The 18,939-nt window shown below is 36.6% G+C and overlaps 1 protein-coding gene across 1 annotated transcript in view; it reads left to right on the top strand.

Moving 5' to 3' along the window:
* PLEKHA7 (pleckstrin homology domain containing A7) overlaps positions 1 to 17,441 on the top strand; it is a gene marked incomplete at both ends in the record, with an annotated part of 137,022 nt that extends 119,581 nt beyond the window's left edge. The window contains 11 exons of the mRNA XM_079537213.1: positions 396 to 497; positions 4,043 to 4,151; positions 5,198 to 5,436; positions 6,122 to 6,310; positions 6,562 to 6,679; positions 7,471 to 7,550; positions 7,953 to 8,153; positions 11,222 to 11,380; positions 13,717 to 13,850; positions 14,624 to 14,766; positions 17,344 to 17,441. Of these exons, the coding sequence (XP_079393339.1) occupies positions 396 to 497; positions 4,043 to 4,151; positions 5,198 to 5,436; positions 6,122 to 6,310; positions 6,562 to 6,679; positions 7,471 to 7,550; positions 7,953 to 8,153; positions 11,222 to 11,380; positions 13,717 to 13,850; positions 14,624 to 14,766; positions 17,344 to 17,441 (1,572 nt within the window). The remainder of the gene's footprint in view (positions 1 to 395; positions 498 to 4,042; positions 4,152 to 5,197; positions 5,437 to 6,121; positions 6,311 to 6,561; positions 6,680 to 7,470; positions 7,551 to 7,952; positions 8,154 to 11,221; positions 11,381 to 13,716; positions 13,851 to 14,623; positions 14,767 to 17,343) is intronic.
* Between the last annotated feature and the right edge of the window lie 1,498 nt (positions 17,442 to 18,939).

Raw genomic sequence — 18,939 nt, 5'->3', positions numbered from 1 at the left:
TGCCTGTTTGAATTTGTGAATTCGTTTGTAGTAGAGTGAGAAGGTAGAAAGGAAGTAGAATTTGCTTCCTTCATAGCATAGTAGAATGAGTAGAATTAAACTGTAAACAGCAGTTTTATGCTTAAGAAATGGTTTTGTGTCTGTAAGCTAGCAAGAATTTCTTAACTAGGGATTAACTAGTCTTGCAATCAATAAAGCATTTTGAAGCGTATCTTCAAGTTTATATATGTGTGTATATGTATATTTGTATAAAATACAGGCTACAGAACAGATTTTTTTGCTTCTCTTTATAAAGGCAAAAATCCATCTTAACAACACTCAATTGCTCAATTAGAGAATTGATAGTGATGTCCTGTTTCATTGTAATTGTGCTAGAGTATTATCTTTGTTATTAGGAAATGGAAAATGCCTGGAAAGAATATCTGAAACTAGAAAAGGACGTGAGCCAGCTGAAAAAAGCCTTACAGGAACAAATGAATAGTTCATTGGTATCTCAGGTGAGTCTGTTTCCAGACACTGGTTTACTTGTGAGAAAATTATCTCTGAACTTGAAAGCTATCACAAGAGAGATGCTCTGTAACTTTTGCATTGTATTCAGCTGTCACATCTTAATTTGCAGAGTTCCGAAATCTTAACAGCATTGCTGTGCACTAACTAGCTATCTTCTGGATGTCTAATAGTTTCTCATAAGTTTCATTTTATTATGTTTTCATTACATGCTGACATCTTGACATTGATAACATTTAATTTATAAAACTATGCAGGACTTCTTAGTCATACATTTATTTGATCTGACATTGTTGGATTCTTTATCCATTTTTAAGAACATCAGTTTTGGCTTGTTATTGTCATTACTTCCTCTTTGTCATGCCTTCTCTATATGGAAGATTTATCTCTGCAGATCGTTTTGTGAAGTGGAATAAGTGTTTAACAGCATCTCAGTTTTAAATCAATTATTCATTTTTGCATCTTGCAAAGAAGCTTTGTTTGAAGCAGAGCTATTCTCTTTGCTGAATTGGATGTGGCATATGAGATTAATTCTGCATACCTGCTTGTAACTGATGATTTTATTCTTAGGACCAGGAATACTCTCCAGGTTGTTTTTTCCATGTCTGTGCACAACAGCTGAATTTTAAAAGACAAAACATAAGAAACAAAGCCAATGTGTTCAATTGGCTGAAACCTTAGCATACTTTTCCAAGTATATTGGATCAAAAAACTCAACATTTTTAATTTACACATTTGCAAAAAGCATCAGATCAGAGGCAAGTTAGTATATCTGTTTTCATTATTAATGGATAAACTTGTATCAAAACAAGAGGTGTAAAACCTTCTTAGATGTTTCAATCTTTAGATTCCATTTTCAGCCACTTTTAAATTTGGTGTTTTTATTTTTGTTCTGTGTGTGTAATCAATTTCTAGAGCCAGAATCTCATTTATTTGAGCTCAGCTGTAGAATACATTCCTCCAAAACATCGCAGAGGTATTTTAGAATAAAAGTCAGGTCTGTATGAAGTTCACTCGATTAACAAAGGGGATGTTCTACACAGAATGTATTTGAACAAAATACTTTAACAAAGTTTTTGGTTGTGTATTGAACTCGCTTAAAATACTGCCTGTGTTGCAAGTGATGTAGCAGTACACATAGATGGGCAGATGGTGTACACAGAACAAGTGTTAATTTAGTTTAATTAGCATCTCATACCAACTTATGCGTGAACATACCTACGCATAGGATGTGTTTCATGTGTGCATACTGATATATGTATGTGTGTATATCTGTATGTATATAAACACATATAAGCACACACACAAATATACATACATGTTTCTGAATATTTGTTTTGGAGATATGAAGGAGAACTGATTTTCCCAGAAAGTAGTGAATATTCTCAAAATCATACTCCTTCAAAGAAGTATCATTAAAAGTACCCAAAATCATTATAGTCTTTAGATTGCTACCTGGCTGTGTATAGGCTCAAGATTATTTATCTGGCATTTTGCAGTAGCATTAGGTAAATAAACACTACTGAAAAAATTATGCATTCTTCATTAAATATTACTAAAAATTCCATAAAATTGCAGCAGCGTGTTGCTATAGAAAACAGCTGATGTTATTTATACATAGCATTGACAGATTAAAAACTAAACGGTTCAAACTACTTGCTCAAAGTAAATCTTACTTTTAAGAGTGTAGCTTTGTTGTCTTTTGTTTAAGAGTCCCACAGTCAGGTATGCTGAAATTAACGTAGAAGTATTTTTTTAGTGATAACCTCTCATTAAGTGTTTCTGCTCCAGTTTTATAAATCTTTCTAAATTACGTTCCTATGTGAAGGAATTTAGAGAAACTGACACATCTCTCCAAACTAACTTTTCACGCCTGCCCATAAAGTACTTTTACACCCTTTGGTAAACAGCAATCCAGACTTTCATAATTCAAAAATAAGTCAATCTTTTTGTATTTTAGATCTACCCCATTTTTTGGTTAAAAATATTCTCTTTGCATCAAGATTTAAGTAATGGTAGGAAATAATATTAGAAGATCTCGCGGTTTGTGTATATTGCTGACCATGCAGTTTCTCCGAGTGATTTCAGAAGCAGGATTTTTTTTTGTGCATGTGGGGATTTTTAACCAGTCTTGAGATGTGATCACTGTAAATCCATCATTCGGTTCCTTGTAGAGTGATTAATCTCAGAAAAACGTAATGAAATGTGCAAATTTATAGTTTGTATCCTGACAGTCTTTCAAGATATCCCATCCATGGAGTGAGATTACTGCAGGCAAATAACGTTCTCCATCATTTAAATGTTTGTGTTCTTGACACCCTGTTTGCTGATCTATAACTTGACTGGACATATTTTCTGAGCTAAAACAGAAAGTAGAAAGCAATTGATATGCTTTCTCTAGTTCTGTGAGGTGTAAGAGCTTTTACTAAAGTTTTTCTCTTTCAGGTTTATGAGATTAATTAGTTATTTTGCAGCTCCTGGCAAGTGATAGATTCCTAGTGTTGCTAAGGAGTTTGTAAACAATTCCAACTAGTGTTGCACAACATTCTGCCTTTATAAAGCCATGTGGAAAACAATATTATTTATTTTTTTCTTAGTGCTGTTATTTTTTTTTTTTAAGGAAGAGTTATTAGGCATTGATTCCTTAGGAAAAGTAATAGATTACAGTAAATTAACAACATTACTTACAACCTGTGGAGAAAAAACAAAACAAAACAAAAAAATAACCAACAAAAAAACCACACGCCTTGAATAGCTGTTTTTACCTGTGGTTTATGATTGCCATAAACACATCTGAAGTGATGGCTTCAGTAGCCATGGCCTCTAGCCACAAGATACACAAAGGCAGAGTCCAGGGGGTAGAGAAAGCTTCCCATTCTTGCCTGCTGGGAAGAATTAGTAGAACAAACAGGACGCAAGTTGAGACTTCAGAACATATTATATCCAGTAGGCTTAACCATCCAAGTATAGAAAGAAATTATATTTGTCATTTCTTCTCAGTTAGTTTTGGTTTTATATTTAATTCATTACAGGCTGTTAGACAATTTTATAGCATTATTCATGGAGAACACATATTTTTTGTTTTTAATATTGGACATTTCATCTAAATCTGCAATTAATAAATCTGCAACCTTAGCATCCTAAAGTGTTCTAAAGGATTTAAGAAAAGTTCAATTTAAAAGTCTCTGTAAGCTCAGTTTATGTAGAACCAGGATTTTGAAGCCTGAATAATATTGTAGGAAACAATATAGAGATGTCTCATTCCATGTCTTCTCTAGGAAATCTCCCAAGACTCAAAATGCTCTAAATACTATGGATCTGTGTGCAAGATATGTTGGTCTGTGGGTAATGTGGTTTTTGCTTGTTTTAAACATTAAAATAATTGTATAACCTATTTTTATGCCTGTAAGTTCTCATGTAAGTTCTGAAACATTAGTTTGGCTTTGGTAAAAGAAATACAAATCCATTGTAAATTAAAAAGGGATATAATTTTTTGTCTTTTTTTTTTTTTTTTTTTTTTTTTTTAAACTATCAGGAGAAAACACAAATACAAAAAGACTTGTGGAGAATTGAAGATGTTACGGCTGGCTTGAGTGCAAATAAAGCAAATTACAAAACAATAGTGGACTCCATCAAGAATCCAGGTAAAGAGAACATAATTAAAATATAAAATACATATATATATACAAATGCAGTTGAATCTTTGAATCTATGTGAATACTTGAGAAGTATGTTCCAGACCAGAAAACACAGTTAATTCTGATAATTTCTACATTGGAAATCTCTGTATCTTGACCACATTGTTTTGGCATTTCTTTGGTTGAGCCAGCAAAAAAGCGTGTGTTTTTTCTGTTTGACATACTGAAGCATAACAAGCCACAAAAAAGAGAACAATAGCAGTGGGATTAGTTATGCAGGTCACAGAAATAGCTTCACACGTACACCAGACTCATACTAAAGTAGTATCTGTTCTGTATGTTGTCTGGGAGCTCCTCTCTGTGCTCGTCTGCTTTTTTTTTTCCTCTTGGATTCTGCCTGACTGCCCTTGCCCCAGTTGCCTTCCCCCTTCCTCTTCAGGCAGGTGCTTGGTGGGCAGGGCAGCAACATCAGCTATGAAATAGAAGAAAGAAAAGAATGTGTGGTCTGCATTTCAATTGCTTTATTATGTTTCGAATAAAAGAGAACACTGGGATACCAAGAGGCTGTTAATGCCTCTTGTAAATTTATGTTGTATTTTGAGTGTCTTTGCTTACCATTTTACACACGGAAATTAAATTGTTCTTGGTGAGATTTTATTTAAGGTATGGCTATTGGTGCTTATACCTTAAGCACAGGTATGTATGTCTAGCTCGGTAGCCAAAGGATTATGAGGTAGGGAGCCATATCCAGCCATTGTAATGATTGCATATGACACGTGAACTTTTCCTCCTCTCCCTCTTGCCAAGGGATTTGTTTGAATGGTATTAATGTATATTTTTATTTTTAGCCTGAAAGGTTATTTGATCCTCATCAAGAAAATGTTTCTCATCCCTGCCATAAGCCAGCAGTTGTAGATTTTTATATCAAAAAACCCTCAATTTATGTTGGAAATAATTTGGAGAGCTTAATAATATTGATTTCTATTTGTATGAACATTGTTGACAGATAGAAGAAACACAGAATCTAACAGATATGCATATTTCTCCCCTAGAAAGAAAAACAGTGCCTTCGTTTTCTCAGTCTACAGTGCCTTCCTTACCGGCTTCTCTCACAACTGTGGAGAGCAAACCTTCAGTTCCACAAAGCCCTCCATCCAGCCTGGTCAAACCTTCCCTAGAGGTGAGACTGTATCCACAGCCTTACTTCCAGGCCAGAACGCAGCAACAAGTACCACAGCTGAAAAAAATTGAGCCACCTCTTCAGTCGCCAGTTAGGCTAATGCCAAAGGTTGTAAGTACTGCTGTTGTGAGCCTTGTTCTCTGCTGTTTCCATTTGCTTCTGACAGAAAGCTTTCATGGTTGCTAAGGGCATGCAATGTGGAGGCACAACAAAGGGAGACTTGAGGGTTATAATCAAACTGAGCAGTAACAAATACACGAGAGTGTTTAGAATCATAAAATCAGCAAGGTTGGAAAAGACCTCCAAGATCATCCAGTCCAACTGTCCACCTATCATCAATATTGCCCACTAAACAGTGTCCCTCAGTACAACATCTAAACATTCCTTGAACACCTCCAGGAATGGTGACTCCCACCTCCCTGGACAGCTCATTCCAGTGTCTGACCACTCTCGGAGAAGAAGTATTTCCTAACATCCAACTTGAATCTCCCCTGGCGCAACTTGAGGCCATTTCCTCTAGTCCTATGTTAGTAACCTGGAGGCTTACTCACAGTAGCTATATAGTGTTTTAGAATGTACCATAGCAGAGCCTTCCTTGCTGTTTAGTTAATTATGCCTTTTGGTTCACTGGTTATTTGCTTTCTTGGGTCTTGTTTGCTTTCAAGAACTCAAGCTTCTGGTGGACAGAGAAGAGCATGGTAAAGCAATTACAAATAATTTGTATAATGTTATGAACTTTCAGACAGTTTATTCCAGACCAGACAGTTTGCCACATACCTGTGCTTTTTCTGACCAGGAAGATGAAGCACCGCCCAGACCACCTCTTCCTCAGTTATACAGTCCTGAAGATCAGCCACCAGCTGTTCCACCACTCCCAAGAGAAGCCACTGTCATCAGACACACGTCAGTGCGAGGCCTGAAACGTCAGTCAGATGAAAGAAAGAGAGACAGAGAACTAGGACAGTATGTAAACGGAGATTATAGGGTGAGCACTCATAGACCGTCTGCACTGTGAGGAACGTGTGAAGCAATAACAGACAGTAGTGTCTGCGAAATATGTGTACTGCTAGATCTTGTAATGAGAGGGAAGAGAGAGAAAACGGAAGAGATCTGTATGTTACAGTAATGGCAGAGACAGATTCAGTAATCCAGAAACAAAATTGCTGGGATTTGTTTTAAGACTTCAGACTTGCTGTCTGTGATGTCATTTGAGCCAATAAATATCTTTCCACACAGGTAGAACTGCGTTCATATGTGAGTGAACCAGAACTAGCAATGATAGGCGGTGACCTCAGCCAACCTTCCAGTGGTTTCGTAACTGTTGACAGTGGATACCAGACATTGCCTACTCGTGGTAAGCCAGGAATTAACATAGTTGATTTTTAACAGAACTTCTTGCATAGGAGCTTCTCTCTTAGGATTTGCTGGAGGTGATCTTTATCTTGAGGTTGTTATTTTTAGGTTAACTGCACAGTGCTGGGAAGTTCTAGAGAATCTGTGATTTTAATGGTGCTATTACGGATTACCATCCTTTGGCAAAGGAGCTTCGTATGTAATTCTTAAAGAAACAAAAAGCATAGCGAAAAAGTGAATTTAGCAGTTAGAATATCTCCTGTATTCACAATTGCTTTTCCTTATTATTTCTGTGTTGTATTCACAAACTCAGGTGATTTTTTTTTTTAAAGTATGTGTATTGAAATACATGTAGAAGTCAATGAAATGGAAGCAGTAAAGAATAAAAATGCGATGCCTCCAAACACTAAATGTGACTTGTCACTAGGATCTCATTGTGCTAAAGTCTTTTCACCATTTAACAGATGAAATTAGAGAGGATATTTGGGGAAAAGTAGTTTGTTTTTTTATCCCTATAACTCTAAGCACTGTTAAGGTTTGTTCTTCTTCATAGATGTGATTATTTGTAAAGCATATATGTTGTTGTACAGCTGAGTTCACCCTATATTTCATTAATATATGTTTAAAGTATCAAAGTATCATAGACTTTTGTGTTTTGATCGTTAGTGACTCAAAACAGTTGTGGTTGAAATGAAATTTCATGCCTCTCATGACCTTCTGAACTGAGAAAAAAAAAAAAAAAAAGTATCTGACACATCTTGGTTTTAAAGCATTTTCTTTTTCCTTATAAAGGCTTGTCTGGATCAACTTCCAGATTGCATCAGTCATCTACCATTTCATCATATGCAACTCTTCGAAGAGATAGGTCCAAGGTAAGTTTTAAAAGAACATCTGAAGACTACTGTCTTGATCTTCCAAATTTTTCTTAAATCCAGAGTATACGTTGCATAGCTGGAGATGGGATTCTAATGCCATGGGAGAGGACCGATCTCCAATGGTTTAATACTGTTTATTTTCTAATTCTCTTAAATGAATCAGAAAGTAGAAAGGCAACTTACTACATTTCTAATAGATCTATAAAAACAAAGTTTGGAACCAAAATCACCTGTACTAATAGATATTATAACATGGAAATATTCAAATTAATACCAAACGATAGAGCAAAATCGTCTTAATTTAGAAATAAGGTGGGCGAAAGGTGCTGCTTATTTGTGTGCTCCTTATAAACTTATTAATTCCAACACATTTTTTTGTGTGCCTTACAACTTCTTCAGGAGAGACCAAAGAGTGCCTTGGAACGTTTATACTCTGGAGACCACCAAAGAGGCAAGATGAGTGCAGAGGAACAACTAGAAAGAATGAAACGACATCAGAAGGCATTAGTTCGTGAACGCAAGAGAACCCTTAGCCAAGGAGAAAGGCAGTCTGTTTCATCTCGGTCTTTCATCAGGCCCATTTCTGCAGACATAGGCTCAGTATGTTAGATATGCCTTAAAAGGACTAAACTAGAAATACCTTTGGATTTATTTTTTTTTTCCTAGCAAGCACTTTCACTTGAGTGTGTGTGATGCTTCTAGTATAATTAAATTAGTGTTATACAGTATAAAATGAGTTCAGACAGTGCAGCTAACAGACGGTTGGTTTTTTTACTAGTAGTTACAGTATATGTAGCAGATTTGGCAGGTAAGTTGGTCAGAGGTCAGTGTGCTGAGTGGATGGAGGTGAGACTCTGTTAGAGCGAATTCAGAGATGTGATTGTTTTTTACTAGAATTGTATTTAGAAAGTGTAAGAAACTTACAGGATTTTCAAACTGCTTCATAATGGAATGGGCCTTTTAGAATGTTCTTACCACAGTTATTCTTCTTTTAAATTCACAAATTAGGCTGCAAGATAGCTGTGCTAATATTAGGCCAAGCAGGTTGTGTGGTTGGTTTTTCTTTTTTTGTTTCTGTTTTTAAGGAGAAATGGATAATAAGTTTTGAAACCTAATCACACTCATTAGAAACTTAAGATCAAATTTGTTTCAGTTGCAGCAAGTCCTTTAAAGCTCAACATGTAGAATATTCTAATAAGGCTCAAATCTAAGCTGCTGAAGAATTTTTGTTGTGTTCTGAGATTAAATGCTGTACAGAATCGAAGTTTGTAATGATACGTTTTGGATACTAACCAAAGCAATTCTAATTGGTGAAGCTACCCAGTTGCTCACTTGGTGCTAAACCAAGATTGTACTGTAATTGCACTTACGCTGTAGCCTTTTAATTTATTTTTCATTTGGTCCACTAGAGCTTTAGAACGATCACCTTGTTTTACCTAATTCATTGCACAAGATCTCTTGCTTTTAGATTCGTCACTCATCATACCTAATGCCTCTTTTTGTTTGCTTGTTTTGTTTTTAATTTGCAGAATTTTGTAGTTATTTTAAAATTTCTAACTGGACTACTCAATTTTTACCAGGCTTAATTGCATTTAGTACATGTGTGTCAGTTGCTGGCATTTAAACCACCCCTTATAATATTCAGCCTTTCATTCCCACCGCTCAGTAACACTATTTTACAGCCAGTTCTTTATATTTACTTTCCCAGTAAATATGAGTGCACAACTCGGAGACATCCATCTATTTTGCCTTCTGTTTTGCAATCACAAACTTATTAAAGGTAGTACGTAATACTTGGGGAATATGGAACTACAGTAGAACCATTATTTTCATATTTTAATTAGAGGAACTAAAACTGAGCTTCTGATGTTTCCGAAGTCTGGCGTAACATACACAAGTTGAATTTAAACATTTTTGTGACACTCCTTATTAACATTTGTGACAAGTACTTTATCTATAGATTGGGTGCCATCTTGGTCTTTTTCTTGCTGTAAAGAATTAAAATTGAGTCTTTCAGCCCTAGCAGTATTTTGCAGAGATCATCTCTTGTACCTACAGGGCTTCAAAACGCAAAAAGCATGTTCAATAGCACAATTACTTACAGCATTGCAATTATTTAGCAGCCAAAATGGCAAACAGTTAAATGTATAATTGAAATGCTGCTCAGTATGTAACATTTGCTTAAAACATGCATTGTATGTGTAACTCGAATTTTTAATCAGTCAGCTCGCAAGTGTAGAATGGCATTTGAAGTATGGATCACAGTACATGGGCTCATTTGTTATATAAAATGCCTTTTTAATGTAAAAGTGCAACATCAAAGCCAATAAAAATTCTGCTTTGTAATAATGGTTTGATGTTTTTCTTACCTACATAACATAATTTGAAGATGATTCTGTGTATTTGAAGTATACTATGTCAATCAGGCCTGGTTCGAATATGAGTAGAATAACAAGTTTGGAGTGTGAGAACGATAAAACATTTTTCCTCCTTTGAATTCCGAAAAAGAAATCTTAATTTTTGAGATGAAATTGCCTTCTTAGGTATATTAACTTCCTAAATATACATGGAGGACATGTGTCTTTTGAGTGAATATCGAGAGCTTGTGCATGAATAGGTTTCAAGTAGATTTAATAATGCAAGTAGCATCCTGGAGGCTAAGGGCTTCATATAGAGTTCAAACTTCAACCAAAACAAGCCAGAGATATAATAGAAATATTAGACACTTTTATTAAGCATAATGGCATGCTCTCCTACTCAGGAGGTCATCTTATTGTTTCTGTCCCTTTTCTTCCCCACTGCTTTTAATATGTTTCAAGTCTGTATGGTAAAGTCGCTGATATCTGCTGGATGGGGCGATGCTGCAACAGAGCTTCGTTCTTTGATATTTATGAACAAATGTATTGTTAGGGCTCTCAAGCTTGAGTTTCTATGGAGCAGTATTGTATGTAGCTGTGAAGGGGCTGCTAAGCAATAATGTGGGAACTCTTAAAATTATGCTGTTTAATTTAACTATGCTCTGATTACGTTATTGCTAAATATTTATCTTGTAAGGAGAATGTGTAAGATTTTTAATTTTTGCAGGTAGCTGGGTTAATAGAGTGTAAAGTAGCTTAGGAGTTATTAAAGTTACTGTTTGAATTTCAGACAAGTTAATGCTAGTACTAAAAATACCAACCTCAATCACTGAGTCTTTTTCTAGAAAGACATGTAGAGTTAACAGGCAGTGATTCTCAGCCTGCAGTATTAATGTCCTTTCTGTGTACTGATTTGCAGTGGCACAGCACTGCCTGGTTAGAGTGCCTAAGACAAGGCTAGCACTCTGCAGACTTGCTTGTACTGACATCTGTACTTCTGTGGATGTTTGTGCTGGTGCCACGTTCATCAGCATTTGTAACATTGTGGTTAATATACTTGATAGAGTTTAATACAGCTGCACACTGTGTATAAAATTAAACAGTACTCTGAAATCCATTCAGCGTTGCTATATCTCCCAGCCAGGAATTGCCAGAAATACAGCAGCATTTTCTCTTTTTCTATCAGTTAAAGAGTTTGCTCCGTGGATTCTCTCAGCAAAATAGCCTTTGCAGACACAGTTATGTACATTGCTGAAAGTTGAATTTGTCAGTATGGTTGAACACTATTAATTGTTTTGTATCTATTACCAGTGGAAGCGAGAGCAAGAATTTGATTTGCAGCTACTTGAGAGGGCAATTCGTGGAGAAGACAAGGATGAAAATGAATGGTTAAAAGTTCAGCCAGTAGCAGTAGCGGTGACAGAGACAGACCTGGAGCCTCAAGACTACGATTTAGACATCAGCAGAGAGGTAACACTCATAATTTTGCTTCCTATGTATTCCCCCTGATATTAACCTTGAGTTTTATGTAGTTAATTTTCACCTTTTATTTCAAAAGTGAGCTGGAAGTTCAAACTGAAAGGAGTCTTCTGGGTATTGAAATGAAAGCATACTTTTGGCCTGGCTCTTGGGGTGTCTGTAAGGTTTGTGGGGAGAAAAAATGGAAAGGTTGGCTCTACCTTGTGAAATACATAGGCTTCATGGGGAAAAGAGGTAGTTAGGCAATGTTATATGAGAATTAGAAAAAAATAAGATGACAACATAAAGAGTATTTAAAATAAGAAAGTGCTAAGAGGTAAAAGCTAGTTCCACAGAGCTACCTTACTCTTGGTTTTGATATGGCAGAAAAGGTTCTGCTGGCTTTTCGTGTGACTTCTTGTTCCTGGGGTGAGATTTGCTTCCAGCTCTGGTATCTGAGTGCAGTATTTGTTTGAAATGCGATTGAGCCATCTAGTGGAAAGGGAGAAGTATAGCTAGTGGAAGGCAGAGGTATTTGCTGCGTGAAATGCCGCAGTGGAGGGAAAGTCGATGAAATTGTTAACAGTAGGAAGACTTTTAGAGTAGGAAGCACTTTGACTGAACAGGCCATCCCTGTTTAATATCTTTATTGATAATCTGGATGAGGGGATGGAGTGCACCTTTGGTAAGTTTGCAGACACCGAACTGAGGAAAGTGCTGATCTACCTTAGGGTAGAAAGGCCCAGCAGAGGGATGTGAACAGATTGATTGCTGAGCTGAGGACAAAATTGTATGAGCTTCACAAGGCCCAGTGCCGGGTCCTGCACTTTGGTCACAACAACCCCACCCATGCATCACTATAGGCTTGGGGCAGAGTGGCTGGAAAGCTGTATGGTGAAGAAGAATCTGGGCATGTTAGATTTCAGATGTGAGCCAGCGCATGTTTTCTTTGAGACCTCCAGGGCTTCTTGAATCACTTGCTAGTCCAAACTAGCAAGAAACATTTGTGCATGTAGACATTTCTGTCATATCTCAATGTGACTGAAACAGTCTGAAGGTCTGGGTTTAAAGCTTCTTTCTCCAGTTCCTCAAGTTGTCTTTTTCCTTTTCATTTATCCATCCTCTTCACCTGGCCAGTTCTGTACCTCATAAGGCTGTACCTTTTATGGCTGATAAATCCTCTGTTCGCGTGAAAACTCTTGTTTTGGAAGTGGCAGGGTGAGCTATTCTCAGCTAGCTGTACTATAAATATACACATTGCTCCGTGGGGGAGCTGGAGTTGAAGGTAAGGAAAAGTAACAAAAAGTCCTTATTTTCAGAAAGCATTGACCTAGGGGTTTTTTTTGAAAGGGACTGTAAAAACTTGAGGTTATGATTTCGGTTTTAGGTTATGAAAGACAATTACTTATGGAGTGCTTTGGCACTTTGTGCGTTGCCTGTTATTGCTGATCTTCATCACTGAAGGCAAAGCTGGATCCAGCTGCAGGAGAAAAGTTCTCTTTCTCTCACTTTTATTTATTCATGTTTGCTATTTATGCTATTCAAAAGCAGTTTGAAAGCTTTGGCTTTCAGTGTCCATTTGTAAACTATGTTCATGTATGTTCATTAGGTGGTTTAGATATCTTCTGTGAAAGAAAATCTTTCTGCGAGGAAACTGATCCTAACACAAAAATCATTGCTAGCTTTTGTGCAATCAGTTTTAATAATTAAAATTTTCAACCTACAAAATTGTGTATTGAATGTGTTGTTAACTGCACTGTGTTGGTGTATTTGTGGGTCAGTTCCCTGGACAACTTTTGAACACCTAACGTTTCAGATTCTGCAGTCCAGTAATTTCCAAAAGTGTTTATAAATTGGTGGTGTTTTTTTTTTCTGCTGCTCATGGAGAAAGATTATGCAGAAGAGTGGTACCTAAATTAAAACTTGAGGCGATACCTCCTCTCACTTACAGGAAATTCTGGAGTGACATAAATACCTTTCAATGTTCATTTAAAATTTCTGGTTGCTTCATCACTCTTGTATATCGTTTCTTCTTCCTATTGCAACAGCTACAAGCAGTGTCCTAGTTTGGGCTCTAAAGCTGAGCTGAAGAAAGGCTCCCTATTGATTCAAATTTCTTCTGTAATCCTCTTTAATATTTGTTTGATTTATCTTCTAAAAGAAGGGAAAAAGACACTGTTAAAAGGGCATCAGCTCACTTCCAGAGGGAATGTTTAGAAGCAGGTACATGTATTGACAGTGCAAACCTGTGCTTTATTGCTTTTACTATATTCTTGTGTTAAGAAGATTAAATCTCAAAGTGTTTAAGTCTGGGCTGATAAAACTTGATGCTTGTTTTTGTTCCACAGTTGTCAAAACCTGAGAAGGTTGCGATTCCGGAACGTTATGTTGAATTGGAGCCAGAAGAACCTCTTTCTACAGAAGAACGGGCAGCAAGGCAGCGTAAAGCAGAGAAGATAAAGAATATTCTTACTAAATCAAGGTCGGTTATTTTTTGATCTTACACAGAGGTTGGTGTTAAACACTGGAATCTAACTTCATGCAACAGTCTATTTCCTGTACAATTTAATTATGTAAGGAGGGAAAATGCACACAGAATGTATGTATTGTACTTAGCATACTTAAAGTTCCTTTTTAAAGCCAAGTGTCAGAGATTGTAGTTATGACAGATTTTGCATATGTCCATTTTCTTGTTTGGAGCACCTTAAAATAGTAGCAAGTTGTTACTACACAACCTGTAGGTGAGAGTGGGGAGAGGCAAAGGCGCAGATCCAGCCAAAAGCAGGATAAAATTTGGCTACTTCAGGCTAGCGTAGAGGCAGCTGAAACATGCATTTTCATGAATGTGGTTACCTCAAGTACCTGTAGTCTCCTAGAAAGAATGTAAATGAGTCTGAACATGAGGACCATCACTTCCTCTGGACAGTAACAAGAAAGGTTATGAACAGATACAAAGAAATAACATTTTTATAGTGCTTTCCTGTAAATAACTTGTTTACTACGAAGGACTTTCAGGTGTACTTAAGGCTAAGCAGAAATTGTGATTGATGTGTTAATGGCCGCAATTACTTGTCTTTGTTTGCCATAGTCAGTTAAATACAATATCTAACACTGCTTCAAAGGAATTCAGCTGAATACGGAGCTTGCCATATGAGATCCAAACACTACTGTATGAATTGAAGCTTTTTCTTTTCTGCACAGTGGGCTCTTCTTTATGTTTGTAAATGTTAATGTTGTTTTGCACTTTCCTGCTAGTATGCACAATCTACAGCCTACTGTTGCCCAGGACAAGCACAACTCAGTTGATTTAGATTCACAGCTCCAAGAGCAGGAACGCATCATTACCATATCATACGCTTTGGCTTCTGAAGCCTCTCAGAGGAGCAAGGAGGTAGCAGGTAATACTTAGTTATTTACCAACTAACAGCTGTTTCTTATATAAGCAGCTATCTGCTCATAAAGTTGTGTGTGGTTTTTGCTGAACTCCTGGCCTAAGAGAACTTTTTAGCAATTCGTATTCAAAACATTCATATTCACAATAGCAGAGTGCTGTCTATAGATAACATGAAGAGAAGTTAAGGTTTATGCTGAGCATTTGACATTCAGTGGGAGAATATACTGTGATCAGAAAGTTTGGAACTTGAAAACTCACTCCACTAATAGCACTAAAAAAGTAATAGTTCCAATGAATTCCCTATAATTACATGAAATGAGCTATTTCTGTACTCATTTTTATAAAGTGAATTGGTCCCTTATTTTAAAAAAAATGGATTTATATATACACACCCTTCTTAATATATATATATTTATAAGAGATATATATATATTTAAATATATATATATATTTAAAAGAGAGATGCACTGGTTTCTGTGATTCAAAGTATAGTAGAACCACTTGCAGCTTGAGACAGCAGGCTAAAAGTCTTAAAATTGGTATTGGTATATTTCTGTTTGGTGATCAAGATTAGGGACCAGAGCAAGACAAGCATGCATGAACTCTGCTTGATGTCTGGAGATTACTAGACCTGTTGCAATATGTTAGTTAAGATGATAATTTCACTCTCGATTGCTTTACGGTCGAAATAAATAAAAAGTGTCAACAGATTTGTATGGCAGGGTAACAGATGCAGCAGTTATTCTAGCCAGTACCTGGGCAGACATTTATAACTGGCACTGCTCACTGTTCCAATGGAGAATAGAAATAATGGAATCTTAACTATGATGGAGAAAAGTGTGCCCATTTCTCATCTGAAGCTGTCAGTTTAAATGGATGACACTTGCCACAAAAGCCCTCAAGACTTTCCCAGTGAAGACAGATTATTCTAATATCCAGATACGTAACATGCATCTGTAATAACAGACTGTGGATTGGATATGGCTGTATACTCACAGATTCAGTGGCAACTAAACCTAAGGGGAATGCAGTTTTCAGGGGAAGGGATACGTTTTCAAGTTAGGAATCTTGAGACGAAGGAGAGTTTCAATGGGTGATTTAACTGACTTGAAGGAATAAAAGTGGTTCAATGGGGAGGGTAGATAACAGAAATAAACAGAATTGTAAGGCAGCATTTCAGAAATAGCTTTTCAGATCCTCAGTCTTCTCCACAGGCAGTCTGGTCCCAGTTCTAATAACGAGGTCCTTGGTACTGTAACACTGACTTTCATGCTTTGGTTACGGAGTGGGACTTGGGTGTTTCAGGAGGTATGAACCAACACAGCATTTTGCCGTATGAGTTCTAGCTTCTTCTGGGGAAAGCTAACACTCTTACTTGAAATTATTCCAAATTTTGGAAATTCTTAAAAAAGCAATAAAGCAGCCAGAGTAGTTTAATTTTGACTGATGGTGTGCAATCCGTAAAAAGAATTTAGGATTTTGGATTATGGGGCATTTTATGATAATCTAAAGTGATTTAAAAAGAAAATAATGTGATGCTTCGCACAGCTGATTGCACATTCTAATTTATTCCAATTTTACATATTCCTTCACATTTTCTTCTTTGAATTTAAAATATATATTTTTTGAAGTTGCTTTTTGCCAATGAAGCAAACTGTAGCTGAAAATCCAAACCTACATGTCCAGATTTTGTATCAAGATTTGCTTTGAAAGAGACTCAGGCTTAACTCCTTACATTTTTCTTCTGTGAAGCAGATAACTAACGTTAGGATGCTGTGATAATGCACTTCACTTTCAGTATAGATTGTGCATTTGTCTAATGCCTGTCACGTAGCATTGTAGAGTTTCTCTGAGCTAGTAGGAAATCCACCTCCCAAATAGAAATCCTGCCAAGAATCTGAAAGATTAAAGTAAGATGTACACATTTTATGAATTTAGTTCCTGAATTGTGTTTTTTTGGAAACCTTTAGCCTTCTAAAATGAAAAAGCAGAATTTAAGACTGTTTCAGAATTATTGTCTTTAAATTACTCTGCTTTATAGACAAGAATATTTTTATTCTATTTTATTTTTTATTTTGAAGTTTCAAGCTGAGATCTGATAATTGATTTATTGTGCACTGCATTACATAAAAAGTTACATATAAAAATATTTTTGTTTGTGATTTTCTTAATTTCTGCTTTTTATCTGTAACCAATGGAAAGCTGAGAACCTGTACAACCTCAGAAAAATCTCAAAACCAAATTATTAAACAGCGGTGCCCTTCCAGATCTGATTTTAAAGGCAGGATTTGATCAGGGTGCACGAGTGTTGTGTGTTCCTTAGTACGTTCCAGTCATAAGATAATTGTCCAACTTCTCATTCAGAAGAAGAATGTTCATTTGCATAATTTAACGTGACTAATAGAAATTCAATTCTAAAGCAATTAGAAATGTTGTTTGTGTTCCATGTAACTACAATAGTGTAACACCTCACTGCATTACTAATCAGGTTCCTTATTCATGTGTTAGAGAATTGAGGTGGCTCTGTTTTAATGTGAATGTTTGATTGTGCAGCCTAATTCCTGTATGTGATCCCTTCTAGCTCAGCAGTTGACCTATCCACCCAAAGCACCCTCACCTTCTGTACCACAGCCACCTCACTCTCCCTTAAGCAATGGATTTCACTACACATTTGTTTAAACACCTTAAAAGTAAGAACTAACTGCTCTTGACATGTCTGATTTACCATTGTATCTTCGCTGTGGCTTGCTGAATTTTTAACACCTAAATCAGATCCAAATCAACGCATGCATCCATTTTTCAGAAAACTTTCATTCTTGTATAATAAATATTGCTTCTAATGAGCTAACACAGCTAATATCTTCAAATAACTGCTGTAGCTTTCCAGATGAGGAACTTCCATGTCCTCACTGTGGTGAAGAGGCATTTACACTCTTGGTAGCGTGGGGCCAGATTTTCAGCCACGTTTGTACTCCTATGGCAAGTGTTGCATACAGCTGTGGCTGCAGCTGAGCTCTGAAGGCAGTTTTACCTGCATGTGACCTGTACGTGTACACTTGCTGCACAAGAGAATTGGAAGTGCAACCAATGTTGTGTATACGGGGGGGGGTGGGGGGGAGGATAGTTTATGGGCTGATATCTAAAAGTACACAGGCCAAAACTCGTGTCTTGTTTGAGATGAGCTGAAAATTTGGCCCTACATAACTAATTCTGCAATACTGTGACTGCTTTGTGTCTTTGTGGGTTTTTGTTTTTTTTCTTTGCTGGATTGGGTTAACAGAAGTGTTAATTTTTGTCTCTGACTTGGTAATTTTGACATTTCAAGTGTTAAGATAATTTTGTTGTTCTTATAAAGATATATAAAGAAATACATATCATCTCTTCTCGGTAGTATTTGCAGTGATTTTTCTATTTGAAATAGAAGAACCTGTCAATATTATAATGGCTAACTGCTAGATGTGCTGTAGTTATAGCACTTGCGTATCTGTAGTTTCCTTCAGAAGTGTTTTCATGTTCCTGATTTCCTTTGGACTAATTTTGTTAACTAATTCTGAATAAGAACTTAAAACAGAGATGAAGCAGTAAAGCAGGTGGATTGAATGAATGCCTTAAATAGTGTTAATCTTTAGATACCTTTGTTTTCAGTTTCACCAATCTGAATCAAGTTCCTCTGCAACAAATACAAACTAAATAAAAGTGAGCATGTTCCAGAAAGGCCCAGTGAGGCACTGAGCTGTCTTCAGAAATGCTGCAGTAAATGAGAGAAGTAGAGCGAGAGAGAACGTGCAGAGACATTCAGAGCAGTTCTACAGAACTTGGTGGAAATAGCTATTTGTGTTTCTGGTTCTGTTTATCTTTCTGAGAACTAGATTCTAACCGTCTCTGCTATGACTGAGTAAAAGTTGACCCTGCTAGGATATTGTCAGGTTTGAGCATGGACCAGGTGAGCTTCCAACCAGAGGTCCCTTTCAAACTCAACCTGATTCCAGGCAGACTTCACATTTATCATATGTCTGTATAAATATACGTGTGTGTGTGTGTGTGTGTGTGTGTGTGTGTGTGTGTGTGTGTGTGTGTGTGTGTGTTTGAAAGATGACCAAGAAAATAATTGCAATAACCAGCAATATGCAGGGGACCCAACGTTTTGAGTGTGAGCTCAGTGGCATCATGTGACAAT

The sequence above is a fragment of the Tetrao urogallus genome (assembly GCF_951394365.1).
Source record: "Tetrao urogallus genome assembly, chromosome: 6".
NCBI classification, from domain to species: domain Eukaryota; kingdom Metazoa; phylum Chordata; class Aves; order Galliformes; family Phasianidae; genus Tetrao; species Tetrao urogallus.
This window is presented reverse-complemented; position numbering and strand designations above follow the sequence as displayed.